Source organism: Carlito syrichta, unplaced genomic scaffold, assembly GCF_000164805.1.
Source record: "Carlito syrichta isolate Samal-C Ts95f unplaced genomic scaffold, Tarsius_syrichta-2.0.1 Scaffold130587, whole genome shotgun sequence".
Lineage (NCBI taxonomy): Eukaryota > Metazoa > Chordata > Mammalia > Primates > Tarsiidae > Carlito > Carlito syrichta.
The window spans coordinates 463,825-485,531 of record NW_007074683.1 but is presented as its reverse complement, the minus strand read 5'-3'; the positions used below and the strand labels follow the sequence as shown (position 1 = coordinate 485,531).

Below are 21,707 nucleotides of genomic sequence, written 5' to 3'. Positions count from 1 at the left end.
GTGGCTGCTCCTGGCCACTGCAGCCTTGACCTGCTGGGCTCCGGCGATCCTTCCGCTTCAGCCTTCCAAGTAGCTGGAACTACAGGCGCGTGCTACCATGCCCAACTAATTTTATTTTTTGATTTATTGTAGAGATGAGGTCTCACCAAGTTGCCCGAGCGGGTCTCGAGCCCGTGGGCTTAGGCAATTAACTCACCTCCCAAAGCGCTGGGATTACAGGCTGAGCCACTGAGCCCGGCTATATTTTGAAATAGAGTTTGAAAACAGGACAGAAAGGTGGTACAGCATGTTTTCCAGGAAGCAGGACAAAGTAATTAAGGTTCTTACCACTCTTCTGAATTCTTAATTTCCTGATCATTTGTGAAACAGAGGATACAGATTATCAATTTCTGACAAGCTATGGTCATGAAAATGTCATATATTCTATAACAGAGAGATGTTTCAGCTATATTAAGAGCCAAGAAATAACTAAATATCTGATGCAGGAAAAGTTAATAATGCTTTTACATTAAACTTACCTCATATAGGACAAAAGAAATATTTGCAAGAATATTTCAGTCTCACATATGTAGGGGAAGTTTGGCAGTTTACCTTCCAGATGTAGGCAGCTTCATCACTTGAGCCACTGACTAAAAACTGGTCATCTGGACTAAGACTGGATTTTACATAAAAGGTAGAGTTCTGGTGTCCATTGAAGATGGCCACTGCCAGGGGAAAAGATCAAATTACTTGGTTCTTGTTATTACCAGTGTTCAAATGAAGACAGCATAAATAGTCTAACAAGTTTCATCACTGTATTGCCTATTGAAGTGGATAGTCAAGTTTTGTTTATCAGTTAAAAGGGAACTAGACACTGGCAAAAAAAAAAATAAAGAAAACCCTATAAAGATTAGACTCAATCTTATGAACTCAGCCTGAAAATGTGAAAATGGCCATACAAGAGAAAAATATGTGATGAAAAGCATTTAAAAAAAAAACAACAACAAACGCAGTTAATATTCAAACTCCTAGCAAAATGCCTCTATAAAATCCTCTTCCCATCCCAGGGAAGGACTTCTTCCATTGCATATTATTTCTCTTATTATTGGTATTATTTCCCTTCAGGCTTCAAGCCTCTTGAAGATAAATTTCATATCTTATTCTTTCCTCACCAGATTTTACAGTGCTTTGAACAGAGTAGACTCTCATACATTTGTTCTATGAATAGGAAAAAAAATCAGTGAAAAGTAACATTTGAATTCTGGCTAAAACTTACTAATAGTTTGTCTGGGATGGAATCTTTTAATTCCACACTTTAAATAGGCTGAATGGTAGAAGTAGCTTAGCGGGGTAAACTATATGTTCATATGTAAGACACTAGGTTAGGTTTAGCCTTCTCACTATCCATGGCAAAGGGCAAGTAACCCAATCCAGCACAATATGCTCTTGGCAGGTTCTTGTATGTTATGAAGGCCAAAACCCGAGGCCTCAGGCATCAGGACACTACTAGGAAATATAAGAGAAAAAATCTCAGGCCACGTATAGTGGTTCACGCCTATAATCTCAGCACTTTGGGAGGCCGAGGTGAGAAGATTGCCTGAGCCCACGGGTTCCAGACCAGCCTGGGTAACTTGGTGAGACCTTATCTCTACAATAAATAAAAAAATTAGTCGGGTGTGGTGGCATGCATCTGTAGTTCCAGCTACTGGGAAGGCTGAGGTGGAAGGATCGCCTGAACCCAGCAGGTCAAGGATGCGGTAGTCGGGAGTATGCCACCGCCCTCCAGCCTGGCTGACAGAGTGAAAATCCAACTCAAAAAAACAAAACAAACCAGGCTCAGTGGCTCAGCCTGTAATCCCAGCGCTTTGGGAGGCTGAGGTGAGTGCCTGAGCCCGCGGGTATGGGACCCACCTGGGCAACTTGGTGAGACCTCATCTCTACAATAAATAAAAAATTAGCCAGGCGTGACAGTACGTGCCTCTAGTTCCAGCTATTTGGAAGGCTGAGGTGGAAGGATGGCTGGAGCCCAGCAAGTCGAGGCTGCAGTGGCTGGGAGCGGCCGCTGCACTCCATTCTGGGTGACAGAGTGACTCCAACTCAAAAAACCAAAACCAAAACCAAACAAACCAACTAAATTACTGGAGAATTTGATACCCTTAGGAAGGGAAAAAAAAAAAAATCACTCCAACTTTTAACAGAAGGAGAGAAATATTAGTAAGCGACTTAACAGTATCCCTAAATGCTCAAAGAAATATTTTCCTTTTTCTAGAATAAAACTGGAAAATAACTTTGTATTTATGGCTTTTAAAGAAAAAATCTACAAAGCAAAAATTCCCTGTATCAGACATTTTTACTGTGAAAGTGGAAGCAGGATATGAATCAATTCCAGAGAACTATTTCAGATACACATATTATAAAACTGCTATGATAAATCCCTGCAAATAAACAAGTTCCTTTATTCTGAACACTGCTCCAAAACTGTAATTTTTTTTTTTTTAATCTTCCTCAGCTTTAAACTATAGCCTGAATTTCTCACTATACCTTTAAGTATTTATTGCCCTCTGCTGGTCTAAGAAAGGTTGGTAAGAAATACAAAATCTTGCTTAAAACCCTTCTAAAATTGGCTATTGGCTTTAAATAACTCAATTTAATCTTTCTTTGATAATCTGGGCTCTCTTAAAGTGCTTCCTCATCACCCTTATGAACATGATTTATTATAATACTGTGTATAAAAAGTATGGTAGATCAAATATTGAGCCTAAGACCCTTTCTAAAGTTTTGTAAAAGACAGGTAATTACCAGATGTTACACACACATATAGCTGCCATTCAATTTTTAAGGAACAAATCTATATATTCACCTATCTACCTATCTATTAGCAAATCAACTAAGAGCACAGAAGAAGTTTACTAGGCGGGCTCAGTGGCTCAGCCAGTAACCCCAGCACTTTGGGAGGCCGAGGTGAGTGGATTGCCTGAGCCCACGGGTTCGAGACCCACCCGGGCAACTTGGCGAGACCTCATTTCTACAATAAATCAAAAATTAGCTGGGGGTGGTAGCACACGCCTGTGATTCCGGTTACTTGGAAGGCTGGGGTGGAAGGATTGCTGGAGCCCAGCAGGTTGAGGCTGTGGTGGCCAGGAGCATGCCACTGCACTCCAGTCTGGGTGACAAAGTGAGACTCCAACTCAAAAAAAAAAAGAAAAGAAAAAGTTTACTAAATTAGCAAAGGAGTTTAATGGTAAAGGGACAAATTAAACTCAAGATCTCTTTCTGTACCACACTATAGCAAAAAATACAGAAATAGCTCTTGAATATCTGATACTTTATCTTTTGGGGAAAGATTTTGAAAAGTCTACTTTATACAACTAACTAAATTAGCAGTTCTCCAAGTTCTGATTACATTAAGGAAAATGGCAAAAGGAGTTTTAAAACCTCTTCCCTTTTCCAAATAATCTTGCTGTTGTTTAGAGAACACTAGATCTAATCCAAAGCATCCGAAATGAGAGCTTTGATGCTGCCACAGATATCAAAGTCCTAATAAGAAAGCTTCAGGCAATTTTTGAAAAGGTATGTAAAATCCCAGGTAAAATGACCTAAGTTCTGTACTATTTTGAGGTTTCTTGTTTATCAGCACATCTTACTTTAGTGAAAACTGGGTAGCTCTGGGAATTGGTTTTTGACAGACTCATAGCTGAGGAAGAAGTAGGCTACTAATATGTAGCTTGCTTAAGTAATCGATAATGTTCTCAAAAACAATGTAACCCAAATAACTCTCTTAAAGTATGTTTGAGAAACTTGGATTTCTTTTTAAAAATATTGTTTATTAGAAAGTATCAATTCTACTTTTATGTTCTTGAGGGAAAAAAAGGTGAAATTGGAGAAAACACCTAAGGAGCTAGAACTAGCTTCTGTCCTACATTAAGCCCAAGGCTGAGAGGTAGGATGGAATTATTTTGGGGTCTGAAAAATTCAGCCTCCTAATTTTAACTAACAGCCTCCAAAGAGGACAAAAACTGAGTGGAACGTCTTTCTCTCCCCTATAGCTTATTAAACCAAAACCAGATAATTCTAAAAATAGGCCAATATAACTTCAGGAGAGACTTACTACTAAAATAAAATTAAGTCACACTATAGAGCAGGATTTTGCCTACTTGTGAAATCAACACAAAGAATGTATACTTATAAAAATGTCACTGGAACTAAACAAGATGCCAAAGTCCTCATATGGCTTAGTAAAATTGGTTGAGGAAAAAAACCAAACATTAAGTTATCACTAACAAAAAAAGCCCATATTAGTTACCTAAAAGCCCATATTAGTTACCTAGTAAGAGAATTGGATCGACTAATTTCTTACCTGGAGAAGTCTTTAATCCAGTCATATTGAACATATAGATGTTATCATCTGTGCAGTTAGCAAACAAAGTAGAACCAGTGGAATCCAAAATCAGACTTGAGTATCCTGAAAAAAGGAAACTTAGTTAGCATGTCTTGATGATGGTGAGTAAATCTAAGGCTGAAATGTGGAGGCAAAAAAGAAATCATTTCACAAGAATAATCACCAGAATTCTTTGTTCTCAAAATATATACAAAGCAAAAAATTCTTCTAAGTTTTTATCTTTTGAACTTCAAAAAGATAGAACTACATATTAGAGCTTCTTAAGTCAATGTTGCTGAAAACTAGCCTGATTATTTTTGGTTTTGAATTTTAACAAAAACATGTCTACCCAAAAGACCTATGGTCTGCACAAAGGCTTACCTAGTTTCCGAGTGCTGCTACCTGGGTACAGGAAAGCCTTGGATGCTATGGGTTCTTGTCGATAAGCAGTATAATTCTTACGCAAATCCCATACTTTGATTATCCTAAAAACCAAGGCAAATACATAGTTATTCTATAGATCGTCTCCCAACCTCAAACTTCAATTACATTGAATATAAAATAACTTTTAATCTAATTTCTCTGGCACGCTAACTAGGTACAGTGAGGATACATCATTGGAAGACAAATTTAACTATCTTCTACTATTGTCGCCAATGTCAGGCTTATAATTCTGACAGAACAAAAACAAATGTGATTTGACCCAGTGTTGAATTACTGAAATTTACTCCAAGGGAGCGGAAAAGGAAGATGAAGGTTAGGTGCTGATAGTCATTGTTCCATTGTTTAAAAGCACTTCCTAAGCCTTTAATATTCTGCATATATCCTTTGACATCATGCAAACTGTTTCTATGGTTGTATCTCTATATATTACTTCTAAAGTAATCAATCTAAATACATTTTCCTGTGAAATAGAGAAAAGTATCTTTATATTTGATCTATCAGGAAAACTGTCTTAATCCTGTATTTCTAGCATATAGGTACCTTGAAAACACAAAATACAAAATGACAGCATCCTTGGAAACAAAGAGAGCAAGCTTTCATAGCCATTTACAAGCATAACTAATAACTTTAGATAATCCTTCATTCCTGTCTGAGAATTTGGTTCACAGAAGGGGTTTTTTTTGTTTGCTTGTTTTTTGAGTTGGAGTCTCACTTCGCCACCCAGACTGGAGTGCAGTGGCCGCTCCCGGCTACCAGAGACTTGACCTGCTGGGTTCCAGCGATACTTCCGCCTCAGCCTTCCAAGTAGCTGGAACTACAGGCGTGTGCTACCACACCCGGCTAATTTTCAATTTATTGTAGAGATGAGGTCTTGCTGCCCAGGCGGGTCTTGAACCCGTGGGCTCAGGCAATCCACTCACCTCAGTCTCCCAAAGCACGGGATTATAGGCTGAGCCACCGAGCCTGGCTTCACAGAAGGGTTTTAAGTGTTCAGAGGACACAGTGAAAATTCCAGTTTGGAAGTCATCATCTTTTGAACTAAAAATTTTAAAAGGGGGATGCTTTGGGAGATATCATTGAGGGGGCTTAAAAAGTGTACCTAAGGTCAGGCTTGGTGGCTCAGCCAATAATTCCAGCACGTTGGGAGGTTGAAGTGAGTGGACTGCCTGAGCCCATGGGTTGGAGACCAGCCCGCACAGCTTGGCAAGACCTCGTTTCTACAATAAATAAAAAGTTAGCCGGGCGTGGTAGTATACATCTGTAGTTCTGGCTACATGGAAGGCTGAGACAGAAGGATTGCTGGAGGCCAGTAAGTCGACCCCGGCATGGCCATGAGCATGCCACTGCACTCCAGCCTAGGCGAAGGAGTGAGACTCCAACTCAAAAAAAAAAAAAAAGAATCCCTATTGCAAATAATTTATATTCTACAATGCAACCAATCAACAAGCATCATGGACTTATTTGGAAGCCAAGAATTCAGACTTGTTATGGATGTCTAGGAATGTTAAAGTTACTAGGCCTTACTATCATCAGTTTAGTTAGATTAGTCCCAGAAATGTCAATTCCATGCTTAGAATCAGAACCAGACTTCTTTTTTTAGAATATTTTTAAACCTGAAAAGACAAAACCCAAAGTAATAGCAACTTTACTCCTCAAAATAAGAATTAGTGATGAAATTATACTGCATAAGGTAAGCAGCTTCTTCTCTAAGATAGCAAAAGCAGTTAACCTGTTCCTATGTGCTAGACAGTCTGCTGTGTCATGTCAATATGTATAATCTCATTTAATTGCTTCAACAAGTCCTAACTGCATACTTTCCAGTGTGAGCCATAGTTCTTTTTCTCATAGTTCCTTTTCAGTATAGCTAGGTTCCTTGCTATGTTGAAAGTTAAAAGCACACACATTCAATTATAAATAGGTGACTTCCCTATCACAGTTCATAAAAATGACCTAATCAAAAGACCCAAGAAATAGACTCTTACCCATCCACAGCTCCTGCTGAGACTAATGTATTCTCATCCTGAAAGAGGACCACAGTAACACTCTGCTGGAAGTCCTGGTAGCACAAGAAAAAGAAAAGAAGAAAATTCTATCTTAGGCATGAAAAACTTTACCATCACAAGAACAAGGTGCTAAAAAATAGCTTCCCCCCCACAAAATCTGAATCAGACTAAATATTCTTTTTCCAATAATTCTAATCGGATATATATACTGACCAAGAGTAATTTTAGTGAGGAAATGACTTAAACATCATTGTTATAGTATATAGAGTTAACACTTTAACTTGTACTCAAGGAACAAATTGGCGACAGAAATACTTTATTTATCTTGAGTCTATTGGGCTCTACTAATCAGCCCTACTAACAAGCTATGTATCCTTAGGAAACTTATTTAACTTCTTTGTGACTATTTAATCTATAAAATGTTGCTGTCTACTCAGATGATCATATGGGAGTATCTAAAGAAGTATGGATAAAAGATTATTGCATGTTCTGAAAAGTTTAAGTGGTTCAGCGGTATTCTTGATTCCTAATTGCTATTACTTAATAAGTTATCTTCGTTCAGAAGCGAATTAAGTTTCTGAAATCCTATTCATTTTAACTTCATCTGGCCTCCACAGACCACTGTCTGTTTCTATTCATGTCTGTGTTCTGTTCATAGTATACAGTTTTAAGTCCTAATGTTTTAAGCAATTGCACTTCCCCCAGAATATTAACTTGGATCCTGTAAAACAGGAATATTATAAAAATAGATACATTAAAGTGAGATCAATGTATTATGGGCATTGTTTGAACTTTGACTATAAGGTATTAGAGTGGTACTATGTTCTACTCATGTGTTTCTCAATATAATTAATAATATTTTGTCAAATACTGAAAAAATATACAAAAAAGTTATGTCTTTTCTGTAGTTTAGATTATGAAAACAACAGAGATTCCTTCTCCGTAGAAAACTGTACCATAGTACTTACTATGACTCTTTAAACTACTCCTCCCACACTTTTCCTAATGAATCACATTACACTGTAGGTTCATGTATACATGGAGATCTCTAAGGATAAGACTTGGGAGGCTGAAGTTTTAACATGTATCCCAAGTTAACTCTGATGTACTCTGGAGTTGGAGAACCACTACTTACATGTACTGAATAAACAATAAGCAATAAGCCACTGATAATCAAAAGGGAATAAATAAAGATTCTCATTCACCTAATCAGTAACTCCCATTTATGCCCAGTAAATTCCCTAAACTGAGATTCTATCTTACTGTTAATATCTACAAACATATACATCGGTAAAACCTTACCACAGAAGGAGCAAGTCCTTTTGAATTCTGCTTCTTTTTGGGTTTTGAAGGGGTTTGTTTGTCTGAGGTATTGTGAGCTCCACTAATCTGATTCACTTGCCTGTAAAACCCATCTGAAAAACAGTCCAAGGAAAATTATGCAGACTTCAGAATTCTTACATGCTGAATGCAACTTTGTTCATAAAAACTCAATATTAAGTAATTTTTAACCAGACTGGTAAAACTAGAAACCAGCAGAGCCAGCTGCATATCTCCTGTGGTAAGATTACAATGTATAAAAAAAGTAAGCAAACAGATTTTTATAGCAGCTTTATTAGTAATTGCCAAAACAAGGAAGCAACTAAGATGTCCTTCAGCAGGTGAATGGATAAGCTATGGTACACCTAGACAACGGAATATTATTCAGTGCTAAAAAAAAATCATCTTAGCTGGGCTCAGTGGCTCAGCCTGTAATCCCGTGCCTTTGGGAGGCTGAGGTGAGTGGATTGCCTGAGCCCGCAGGTTTGAGACCCACCTGGGCAGCGAGACCTCATCTCTACAATAAATCAAAATATCAGCCAGGTGTGGTAGCGCATGCCTGTAATTCCGGCTACTTGGAATGTTGGGGCGAAAGGATCGCTGGAGCCCAGCAGGTCGAGGCTGCAGTGGCCGGGAGTGGCCACTGCACTCCAGTCTGGGCGACAGAGTGAGACGTCAACTCAAAAAAAAAAAAAAAAAATCTTGATAAAGCCATAAAAAGACATGGAGGAAACAAAGGAATACTATCAAGTGAAAGCCACCAATCTGAAAAGGTTACATATTGTATGATTCCAACTATAGGACATTCTAAATAAGGTCCAAATTATAGAGATAAAACTATAAAAAAGATCATTGGTTGCCATGGTTTAGTAAGGATGACTAAGTGGAGACAGAGGACTTTGGGGGCAGTGAAACTATTCTGTATGATCCTATAATGGTGGATACATGTCATCACACATTTGTTAATATCCATAGAATTTAAGAGTGAACCCTAGCGTAAACTATACATTTTGGATGATAATGATATGTCAATGTAAGTTCATTGATTGTAACAAACATACCACTCAGGTGCAGAATTTTCAGTGGGGAGGCTGTGCACGTGTGGGAGCAGGGGGCTATATGAGAACTCTGTACATTCTGCTCAATTTTGCTGTGAGCCTAAAACTGCTCAACAAAATAAAGCCTACTAAGAATTTTTTTAAACAGTTTTTTTCAAATAATGATCCTAACACAAGGAAAAGATGTTTGAGGTGATAAATATCCTAATTACCTTGATTCGACTGCTACATATTGTATACCTGCTCAAAATATCATGCGTACCCCCCCAAATATGCACAATTAGTTGTTATCAATTTCTTGAAATTCAGGTGTTTATTTTTTTCAATAAATAAATGAATAATTTCTTAAAAAATTATAGAGACAAGGTCTTGCTTGCTATGTTACCCAGGCTGGTCTTGAGCTCCTGGGCTCAAATAGTCCTCTTGCTTCAGCCTCTCAAAATGCTGGGGACAGGAGTGAGCCACCATGCCAGGCCAATAAGTTAATTAATTAAAAGTAAGCAAGATGATAATCATCATTTTCTGCTTAATGGAATCATAAGACAACATGAAATTATGTTTAATCTAATTATTTAAAACCAAAAAAAAATTTTTTTTTTTTTTGAGTTGGAGTCTCACTCTGTCTCCTAGACTGGAGTGCAGTGACCGCTCCCGGCCACCGCAGCCTCGACATGCTGGGCTCTGGCTATCCTTCCGCCTCAGCCTTCCGAGTAGCCGGAATTACAGGTAAGCGCTACCATGCCCGGCTGACTTTTTGATTTATTGTAGAGATGAGGTCTCGCTGCCCAGATGGGTCTCGAACCCGCGGGCTCAGGCAATCCACTCACCTCAGCCTCCCAAAGGCGCGGGATTACAGGCTGAGCCACCGAGCCCAGCTCCAAAAAAAATTTTAAATTAAAATATTTACCAGTGAGGCTATGTATTAATATTTTAAATTCCATCAATAATGAAGGTAAATTTCATCATAATTTAGAAGACTATGAGATAAATATATGAGTGCACTACTTGCAACAATCTCTAAAATCCTGAGAACTGGAATGGTGAGCAGCAATGGTGAGTTATGAACATGTGCCCCCTGGTGGTAATCGGAGGGAATTACTAACACTTTCACTCAAAATAACATCAATCAAAATTAAAATAGAACTAGACTACCTTTTTTGTTGCACCTGGTGTCCCACACCATAATGTTGCCATCTCGTCCACCTGTACAGAATACAGCTGTGGGGAAACAAATAGTTTATCAGAGGTGAACACGACCGGTCGACATATATTATTTCTTTTATTTATTTTTATTTTTGGAGAAAACAAGATTTACTGAGAGGACTGAAAAGCTCCCATAGTGGGAAGGGACCTGAGGGGGTTGCAACACATATATTTCAATGTAAATTTTGAAGGGTATCTACTATGCACTAAGTACTATTACAAGTTTAACAATATATGGCTTAATAACAGAGAAAACAACTGCAAAAAGAAAGGATTACAAAGAGCTTAGTCCAGTTTGCATTGCTATAAAGGAATATTTGAGACTGGGTAATTTATAAAGAAAAGAGATCTGGCTCATGGTCCTGCAGATTGTATAAAATGAATGGCACCAGCATTTGTTTCTGCTTCGGGTTAAGACCTCAGGAAGTTTTACTCATGGCAGAAGGTGAAGGGAGCAGGCATGTCATATAGTGAGAGAAGGGGCAAGAGAGAAGGGAGAAGGTACCAGGTCTCTTTAATAGCCAGCTCTCCCACGAGCTAACAGGGTGAGAACGCACTCATTACTGCAGGGAGGGCAGTAACCATTCATGAAGGATCTGTCTCCGTGGACCCAAATTCCTCCCACTAGGCCCAATCTCCAACATTGGGGATCATGTTTCAACATGAAATTTGGAGGGGACAAATATTCAAACTATATCAGAGCTCAGAATGCTAATTTTTAATTTTATTTTTATCTTTATTTTTTTTTGAGTCGGAGTCTCACTCTGTCGCCCAGACTGGCGTGCAGTGGCCGCTCCCGGCCACCGCAGCCTCGACCTGCTGGGCTCCAGCGATCCTTCTGCCTCAGCGTTCCAAGTGGCTGGAACTACAGGCGCGTGCTACCACACCCAGCTAATTTTTGATTTATTGTAGAGATGAGGTCTTGCCAAGTTGCCCAGGCGGGTCTCGAACCCGCGGGCTCAGGCAATTCACTCACCTCAGCCTCCCAAAGGCGCGGGATTACAGGCTGAGCCACCGAGCCTGGCTTAGAATGCTAATGTTGAACAAAAGTTCATAGGCTCATTCCCTTTTAAATGCTCTTAAAACCATATAAAATGTTCCACAAGAGTTCTAGTAATGATAAACAAGCAGTAGCCAAAATATATTGAGTATTTACTATCCTAAGTGTTAGATACTATTCCACATGCTTTATAAAAGTTCTCAATCCTTGTTATCAATCTATTAGGTAGGTATTATCCTCCCCCTAAGGCACAGGGAGGATAAGTAACTTGTAAAGACATATTCTTGGCAGTATCAATCCAAAGTGTATACTCCAAATTTCTAAGTTGTATTGTCTCAGTATAAAAACATGAACCAGATCCTAATGAAATTTGTTAAACAGGTTCCCTCTGGGGATGAGAGCAAAGAGATTGGAGAAAAAATATAGGAGAACTTCATCTTATCTGGAATGTTTTATTCTTTAAAACTAAGCCGAAAAACTTCTTGCTTCCTGTGTGAAAGAGTGAGCACTTAACTGACCTTCATTAGCTGCAAATGGGACAAAATACAAAGCGCACACACACACACACAACTACCTGAGGGCTCTGTGTAAACTGAACACAAACATGCAGTTTAAAAAAACTGATGTATATTTTATATATTTATGGGGTACATATGATATTTTGTTGCATGTTGCATATACAGAATGTGTAATGATCAAGTCCAGTTATCTGGGGTACCCATCATCTTGAGTATTAATCACTTTTATGTATTGGGAACATTTCAAGTTCTCTCTTCTACCTACTTTGAGACATACAATACTTTGTTGCTAACTATAGTCACTTTATTAAGCTATTAAACATTGGAATTTATAACTTCTAACTGTATACATCCATTACCCAACCTTTCTTCATCACACTTCTATTCTCAGCCTCTGGTATTTATCATTCTACACTTTACCTCCGTGAGATGAACTTTTTTAAGCTTCCACATATAAGTGAAAACATGTGAAATTTGTCTTTCTGTGTCTGGCTTATTTCACTTACTAACGACCTCCAGTTCTGTTCATGTTACTGCACATAACATAATTTCATTCTTTTTAATAGTCAGAGCGCATTCATTTGTGTATATATACTATATCTATCTGTCTATTGATTAGCACTTAGGTAGATTCCATACCTTTGCTATTGTGAACAGCGCTACAATAAACATGTGAGTGCAGATAGCCCTTTGATATACTGATTTCTTTTTCTTTAGATAAATGCCCAGTAGCTGGACTCCTGGATCTGTATGGTAGTTCTATTTTTAGCTTTTTGAGAAATCTCCATACTATCTCCCATAGACTGTACTAATTTACATTCCCACCAAGTGTTTAAGAGTTCCCTTTTCTCTGCACCCTTGCCAGCATGTTATATTTTCTTTTTAATAATAGCCATTCTAACTAGGGTAACATGATATCATACTGTGTTTTTGACTAGCATTTCCCTGATGATTAGTGATGTTGAACATTTTTTCATATACCTGTTGGCCATTAATATGTCGTCTTTTGTGAAATGTCTATTTAGGTGTAATGATCAAGGTCTTTGCTCACTTTTTAATTGAATTGCTTTTTTTCTACTGTTGAGCTGTTTCGGTTCTTTGATATTCCTTTGTCAGATGATTGATAGTCCTTTGTCAGATGAATAGTTTACAAATATTTTCTCCCATTCAAAAGGATGTCTCTTCGCTCTATTGTTTCCTTTGCTGTGCAAAAGGTTTTTCATTTAATATAGTCTTGTCTATTTTTATTTTAGCTGGCTTGCTTTTGAGGCCTTAGACATAAAATCCTTGCACAGACCAATGTTCTAAAGTGTTTTCCCTATTCGTTTTATAGTTTTGGGTCTTAAATTTACGTCTTTAATCTATCTTGAGTTAATTTTTGTATATAGTTAGAGATAGAGGCTCAGTTTCATTCTTTTGCATATAGACAGTCTATTTTCCCAGCACTATTTATTGAAGAGGATGTCCTTTCCCCAATGTATGTTCTTGATAATTTCCTTGAAAATCAGTAGGCAGCCGGGCTCGGTGGCTCAGCCTGTAATCCCGCGCCTTTGGGAGGCTGAGGTGAGTGAATTGCCTGAGCCCGCGGGTTCGAGACCCGCCTGGGCAGCGAGACCTCATCTCTACAATAAATCAAAAAATCAGCCGGGTGTGGTAGTGCATGCCTGTAATTCCGGCTACTCGGAAGGATGAGGCGGAAGGATCGCTGGAGCCCAGCAGGTCGAGGCTGCGGTGGCCGGGAGCAGCCATTGCACTCCAGTCTGGGTGACAGAGTGAGACTCCAACTCAAAAAAATAAAATTAAATTAAAAAATTAAAAAAAAAAAAGAAAAACAGCAGCCTGTAAATATGTTGATTTATTTCTGGATCTATATTCTGTTCCATTGGACTATGTGTCTTTTTTATATACTATGCTGTTTTGGTTATGATAGCCTTGCAATATATTTTGAAGTAAGTAGCGTGATACCTCTAGCTTTGTTCTTTTTGTTCATTATTGCTTTGGCTATCTGGGATCTCTTTTTGGTTCCATACAAATTTTAGGGTGGGTTTTTTTTTAATTTCTGTGAAAAATGACATTGGTATTTCCATAGGGATTACATTGAATCTGTAAATTGCATGGGGCAGTATGGGTCTTTTTAATGATATTAATCCTTCTGATCCATGAGCATGAGATGTCTTTCCATTTGTTTGTTGTGTTCCCTTCAATTTCTTTCATTGGTGTTTTATAGTTTTCCTTGTATTTTCACCACCTTGGTTAAATTTACTCATAGATTACCATTATCATTAATATTATTTCAGCTATTGCCAATGGGATTGCCTTCTTGATATAGAAACACTACTGATCATGTATCCTGCAACTTGCCAAATTTGTCAGACCTAAGAGTTTTTTTTAAAAAGATAGTCTTGCCCGCGGGTTCGAGATCCACCTGGGCAACTTGGCGAGATCTCATCTCTACAATAAATCAAAAAATTAGCCGGGCGTGGTAGCGCGCCTTAGTTCCAGCTACTTGGACGGCTGAGGCGGAAGGATTGCCGGAGCCCAGCAGGTCGAGGCTGCGGTGGCCAGGAGCGGCCACTGTACTCCAGTCTGGACAATGGAGTGAGACTTCAACTCAAAAAAAAAAAAAAGATGGTCTTTAGGATTTTTTTCTTTTGAGACAGGGTCTCACTGTCATCCAAGGTGGAATGCGGTGGCATTATTCTGGGCTCAATTTATCCTCTTGCCTCAGTCTCCCAAGTAGCTAGAACTACAGGCACACACCACCACCAGCTAATTCTTGTATTTTTTTGTAGAGACAGGGTCTCACTATGTTGCTCAGGCTGGTTTGAATTTCTGCCCTCAAGCAATCCTCTTGAGGGGATCATTATTATTAATATTATTATTTCAGCTATTGCAAACGGGATTGCCTTCCTGATATTGAAACAGCCTCCCAAAGTGCTAGGATTACAAGTGTGAGCCACTACACCCAGCAGGTTTTTCTAAATATAAAAACCATATCATCAGCAAAGAGTAATAATTTGACTTCTTTTCCTATTTGAATGCTTTTTATTTATTTCTCTTTGCTTAGGACTTCCAGTACTATGTTTAATGGGAGTGCTGAAAATGAGCACTCTTGTCTTATTCCAGTTCTTAGGGTAAGAACTTCCAGCTTTTTCCCATTCAGTATGATGTTAGCTATGGGTTTGTGATATATAGCCTTTATTATGTTAAGGTATGATTCTTTTATGCCCAGCTGGTTGAGAGTTTTTATCATAAAGGGATGTTGAATTTTATCAATTACTTTTTCCATTTCTATTAAGATGGTCATAGGGTTTCTGTCCTTCATTCAGTTGATGTAATGTATAACATTTATTGATTTGCACAGGTTGAACCATTCTTGTATACCTGATCCTTTGTTCATGTATATTATTTTTTGATGTGCTGTTGAATTAAGATTGCTGGTATTTTGTTGGGATTTTTGTATTGATGTTCATCAGGGATATTAGTCTATAGTTTTCTTTTTGTTGTGTCCTTGACTGGTTTTCATATTAGCGTAATGCTGGCCTTGTAGAATGAGTTAGGAAAAATTTCTGCTATGGGATATATGTGTCCAGAAATGTATCCATTTCCTCTAAGGTTTTCTAGTTTGTTAGTGCATAGCTGTACATAATAGTATCTGATGATCTTTTGTATTTCTGTGGTAAAGGTTGTAAGGTCTCTTTTTCCAATTCTGATGTTGTTTATTTGGGTTTTCTCCGTTTTTCTTGGTTAGTCTAAAAAGTGGTTTATTGATTTCATTTATCTTTTTAAAAAGCCATCTTTTTGTTTTATTGATCCTTTGTATTTTTTTAAGTCTCTATTTTGTTTAGTTCTGCTATGATACTTATTCTTTCCTTCCACTAATTTGGGGTTTGGTTTGTTCTTGCTATTCTAGTTCCTTGAGGTGCATGATTAGGCTATTTATTTGAAATCTTTTTATTTTTTAATTATTCTTCCCTCTTAGCATTGCTTCTGTGTATCCCATAGGCTTTGGTATGTTGTTTCAACTCATTTGTTTCAAGAAATTTTTTGATTTTCGCCTTAATTTCCAGCTTGACTCAATGATCATTCAGAAGCACACTACTTAATTTCCATGTATTTGCACACTTTCTAGTTCCTTTCTGTTGTCGATTTTTAGTTTTATTTTACTGTGGCTAGAGGAGACACTTGATATAATTTTGATTTTTAAAAATTTGTTGAGACTTGTTTGTGTCCTAACATATAGTCTATCCTGAAGAATGTTCTGTGTGCTGATGAGAACAATGTGTTTTCTGTAGTTGTTAGGTAAAATGTTCTGCAAATGTCTGTTAGAGTGATTTGGTCTTATGTGTAGTTTAAATCCGTGTTTGTTAAATTTCTGTCTAGATGATCCATCTAATGCTGACAGTGGGGTGTTTAAGCCCTCAACTATTATTGCATTAGAGTCTATCTCTCCCCTTAGATCTAATAATATTTCTTTGATATATATGGGTGCTCCAGTGTTGGGTGCATATATGTTTAGAATTGGGCCATTTAAATTAATCACATGGTAAATTTTTAGACAGAGAAGTATGTTCAGTTTATCAGGTTTCTTACCAGCCTTGTACCCCATTTAGATTTCATAAGTAGAGTTAAAGCAACTCTACTTTACAAGTAGAGGAAACAAGTGCCCAGTACAAAGTTTTAACTTCAATGAACAATCAAAGTTGAACAGAAATATTGTGACTATTTACAAATTTTGACCTTATCTGTAAGATTACAGAAAAAAATTTTCTGAGCTGGTATGGCGGCATCTGTAGTCCCAGCTACTTGGGAGGCTAAGGCAGGAGGATTGCTTGAGTCCAGAAGGTCAAGGCTGCAGTGAGCCTTGATCATGCCACTACACCCTAGCCTGGTCAACAGAGTGAGATCCTGGCTCAAAAATAAAAATAGAAAAAAATTCCCTGAAGACTGTTGACTTTCACGGATAAGTTGGAGATAATGTCCATAAGAATGGGTCTAAAACCAACTTAATTTCATTAAGCTTTTTGGTGATATTAAAATCTCAATAATCTATGTAGGTAAAGTGACAACTCTGAAATGGAAAGGGTAGAAACAATTACAGCTTCTTTTTACCCCCCAAAAAAGAAAGTTAAGGAGATGAAAGAGGATAAGCACAAACATACCTCTCTCAAATTTAGAAAAGGCAACTGACTTAAGGCTGCACTGATGACCTTTGCATGTTCCAATCAGCTCACCAGCTTTTACATCCCAAAATTTGGCTGTTTGATCACCTGCTGCTGTAACCTTTCAAAAACAAGGTAGCATCATTTAATAAAGCAAACTCTTACCAGTATTTACCCAGATCCCAATGAAGTAAAAGTCACTTACAAGTTTAAGTTCACCAGGGACCCACGCAAGGTCAAAGACAGCATTCCAGTGAGCCATCCATTCTAAACAAAGAAAATGGTAAATGTGAAATGTCTAGACGGTATTCTGTGGTAGCCATATCAATAGTAGTTTAAATGCCTTGAAAGTTGTGGTCAGCACCCTAAGGTCCATGGGACCAAGAAATTGTGAACTCATCAACAGTACACATTCTGTTTATTACCACGTATGAGAACTACCATCTGTTATCAGATTCTTCTTATAGCCTATGCTTTCCTATCTCTAGGCCTTTTCTTGGAGTACTTTCTTCCATTTTCATTAGACTAAATAACACAACTCAAATGCCCCATCCTTCATGAAAAGTTTTCCTGGCCTTATTTACTACATGAGAGCTTTCTCTTCGACAACTGTGATAGTTTCTTTTTTTTTGTACTTCTACATCACTTATAGTCTTTTTTTGTTTTATTTTAGTTACTTCAACATTTGACTTACTGGTTCCAAATTATTGGCTTTAGGTCAGCAGAGCTTTGCTTTATATATGGAAGATGCTTATTCATTATTATTATTATTTTAAAGCATTGCTTCCCCAACCACATTAAGTGTGAAAGATTTAACTTTTTTAAAGAACTGTTTTAAATTCTCAAAAGTATTTTTCCTAACTTTTGTAAAGGCATTGTCATAGCTAACAGTTATTGACAGACAGGCAGTCCATCACTTACATCTAACCTGGTCCCTAAAAGACTTAATCAGAAGGGAACATAATTGGGAATATGCTATAGCTTGGATGTTTGTTCTCTCCAAATCTCATGTTGAAATCTGGTCCCCAGAGTTGGAGGTAAAGCCTAATAGAAGGTGCTTGGGTCAAGGAGGTAGGTCTCTCATGAATAGATTAATGCCCTTCCTGGGAGGTGGGGTGCAGTGGGGGATGGGGAAGTGAATTCTCACTCTATCAGTTCCCTGGAGAGCTGGTTATTAAAGAGTCTGGCACCTCCCCACTCTCTTTCCCTGTGATCCCTTCACTGCTTTAAATGAAGGCAGCCTGAGGCCCTTGCCCAATGTCCAGTCAGCCAGTCAGCAGAACTGCAAGCCAAATAAACCTTTTTCTTTATAAATTACCCAGTCTCAGGTATTCCTTTATAGTAATACAAAATGGACTAGGACAGAATTTATTCAAATAATTTATTTGAAGATTTGTAAATTGTAAGTAATGTTAAAAACAAAAATTGCAGACCTAGACTTACCTTTGAAGCACTTCTTTCTGCAAGTTTGTGATTCTGTGTTATATAATCTAACGAAGCCTTCTTCATTGGCAACTGCTAGTATATGCTCCATATTGGGAGCTAAATAAGAAATGAAGAATAAAATATATGAAGAGTAACAAAAAATTTTAAGCTAACTCAAAACCACTAAAATTATCTTCAGATAATCTCTTATTTAGAAAAGGACTAAATCAAGAGTAGTATTTTAAACAAACAAACAAACAACATAACAAAAGAGCAGCACTGGCCAGTGGCAAACAAAGGCATATGATGATATAGGCCACCAGCAGGCTGAATTTAGTAGTTTTAAAATTCTTTTTACAATTTTTTACCTTTCCTTTCTTAGACTATTAAGAGTGGGTACAGGCTGGGCTCGGTGGCTCAGCCTGTAATCCCAGAGCTTTGGGAGGCCGAGGTGAGTGGACTGCCTGAGCCCGCAGGTTCGAGACCCGCCTGGGCAGCTTGGCGAGACCTCATCTCTACAATAAATCAAAAAAATTAGCTGGGCGTGGTAGTGCATGCCTGTACTTCCAGCTACTTAGAAGGCTGAGGAGGAAGGATCGCCGGAGCCCAGCAGGTCGAGCCTGCGGTGGCCGGGAGCGTGCCACTGCACTCCAGTCTGGGTGATGGAGTGAGACTCCAACTCAAAAAAAAAAAAAAAAAAGAGTGGGAACAAATACTTCTATTTCTGTTCATATAGTCCCCAAATGAGTCAAAGAAAGAGATATATTCAACCAAACAGTACCGGATCAGAAAAAAAGTGCTATAATAGCCATATCCGTTAGAGCAGCAGCCCCCAACATTTGGCATTAGGGACTGGTATGTGGAAGACAACAGAGATTAAGAAAAGTCTATTTCATAAATCAGAAGAGAACAGTTATTAGCAAAACTCTAACATCTATCTTACTTACTTTTCTTTAAAAGGTAGACACTTCAACATACTTTCCCTCTAATGAAATACATTTCTATCCAAGCTTAGTCTAGATAGTAATTCTCTTACCAGAGGAGAAGGTACATCCAAAAGGAGGAACTGGGACTCCTGTTTCTCCATAAGAAGTATGCTCATCATTAAGGTTGCACTGATAACCAGTTAGAAGGGACTGGAGAGGGTATTGTGAAGACCAACCTAAGACGAGATAATTCCTTATAGAATTCCAATATAGCATTACATTTTAGCATTTTTAACAAATTTGGAGGTAAATATTTGTTCTTAAAAAGCTTTAGCTATTTCATAAACTCACTATTTATGGTCCTCATAACAATTTTTAGTAATTCTCAAGGGGTCTTATGGAAGAAATGAAGGAGTACCCCTAATTTCTAGTAAGGTAAAACTTTGGGTTTACCATCTTAAATGGATACATTCACTAGTACATTAAGATTGAAGAAACACATGGTCTTTGCATATTAAGAAAGATCTTACCCCTTCTCCCAACCAAAGAGACAACCACAAAAACCATTACCATTAAAATTGCCTTTCCTTTCAATTAAAATTTTTTGTTTTGGGAGTCTTTAAATCAACAACATTACTATAAACTCTCAAGTTACTAACAACATTATACAAAATCCAGTGGTCAAAGAGTTAAAAGTAAATAATATATGTCAGTGAGCCTGCTAGATCCACTAACAATTACACTAAGTAAAAATACTAAGTTTACATCCTTTTTGCTTCAGAGTGCTGAAATTCTAGTATTCTAAAATGTTAATAGCAATAATCTTAGTATCTTAAAGTATATTATAGCAATTTTAAAGTGACGCTTTGTGTACCTACCCCTATAAGACATTCAGTTAGCCCTGGTTAGTAGTAGAAGGGTCAGGGAAGTCTTTAGAGATCTCAGAAGATGAGGACATTTTCACTGAACTTAGAATACAGAACATGAAATTCAAGGTGGTAGAAAAGTGTATTCTGTTAGAATCAGAGACCTGATATGCTCTATGGTCCTACATCTTCAGAGATTTGGGTTTTTTCCTGCTCTAAGGTTATATAAATGTACACTTGTGGTTTTGAGTTTTTAAAATATTGATTGCAATATACAAGTTCAAACGGGAATCTTGAGCAACTTGGTTGAAATGAAGATGATATCAGATAATCCCTTTGTTCAGAGTATCCATGCTGTATATGCTACACATCCTTTAGCTACTCAGTAGCTGTCTCATCCGCCATATTGTTGTAAGGTCAAAAGCAGCCTAAGGCTATGGCACAGTGCCTGCCTACTTCATTCACCTCATTTTATCTCATCACGTAGGCACTGTATCAAATTTACATAAATCACAAGTTGAGTTTTGGAATGTATCCCCTGAGAATAAAAAGGTACTACTGTACTCAACTTTCATATACAGTCATATGTGACATAATGGCATTTAGGTCGACAACAGGCTGTATATGCAAAGGTGATCTCATATCACTTAGTGACGTCTTGATGATCCTGACCCTGTGTAGGCCTAGGCTAATGTGTGTATTTGTTTTAGTTTTTAACAAAAAAGTTTAAAAGGTAAAAATAAATAAATAATTAAAAAACATAATAAAGCTTATAAAGATATAAAAAAGAAAATATTTTTGTACACCTGTACAATGTGTTTCTGCTTAACACTAAGTGCTACTACAAGAGTCAAAAAGTTAAAAAAATTAGGACTTCATAAAGTAAAAAAGTTACAGTAAGCTAAGTTTAATTTATTATTGAAGAAATAAAAATATTTAAAAAAAATTTAATGTAGCCTAAGTGTACAGTGTTTATAATGTCTATGGTAGTATACGGCAATATCCTAGGCCTTCATGTTCATTCATCCCCTCACTCACCGATTTACCCGGAGAGCAACCTGCAATTCTGCAAGCCCCATTGTACAGGTGTACTGTTTTTTATCCTCTATACTGTATTCTTACTGTAACTTTTTTGCTTAGATATACTTAGATACACAAATACTACTGTGTTACAACTGCCTACAGTATTCAGTACAGTAACACAGGTTTGTACCTAGGAGCAATAGGCTCTACCACATAGCCTAGGTATGTAGTAGGCGATACCATCTAGGCTTGTGTAGGTACATTCTATGTTGTTTGAACAATGACGAAATCACCTAACAATGCATTTCTCAGAATATATCCTCATCTTTTTTTATTTTTATTTTTTTTTTGAGTTGGAGTCTCACTCTGTCGCCCAGACTGGAGTGCAGTGGCCACTCCCGG

General features: G+C 37.7%; 1 protein-coding gene across 3 annotated transcripts in view; it reads right to left on the bottom strand.

Annotated features, from left to right (window-relative positions):
* The window catches only part of DTL (denticleless E3 ubiquitin protein ligase homolog), a 55,445-nt gene that overhangs the window by 25,752 nt on the left and 7,986 nt on the right, over positions 1-21,707 (bottom strand). Inside the window, exons 2-11 of one of the 3 annotated variants that reach the window (XM_008049138.2) lie at positions 19,527-19,652; positions 18,509-18,607; positions 17,271-17,332; positions 17,066-17,186; positions 10,335-10,400; positions 8,107-8,219; positions 6,784-6,857; positions 4,739-4,842; positions 4,337-4,441; positions 592-704 (exon numbers count right to left, since the gene is read on the bottom strand). In XM_008049138.2, coding sequence (XP_008047329.1) covers positions 592-704; positions 4,337-4,441; positions 4,739-4,842; positions 6,784-6,857; positions 8,107-8,219; positions 10,335-10,400; positions 17,066-17,186; positions 17,271-17,332; positions 18,509-18,607; positions 19,527-19,652 — 983 coding nt within the window. The remainder of the gene's footprint in view (positions 1-591; positions 705-4,336; positions 4,442-4,738; positions 4,843-6,783; positions 6,858-8,106; positions 8,220-10,334; positions 10,401-17,065; positions 17,187-17,270; positions 17,333-18,508; positions 18,608-19,526; positions 19,653-21,707) is intronic. The other 2 variants (XM_008049139.1, XM_008049140.1) reach the window with 2 other exon arrangements.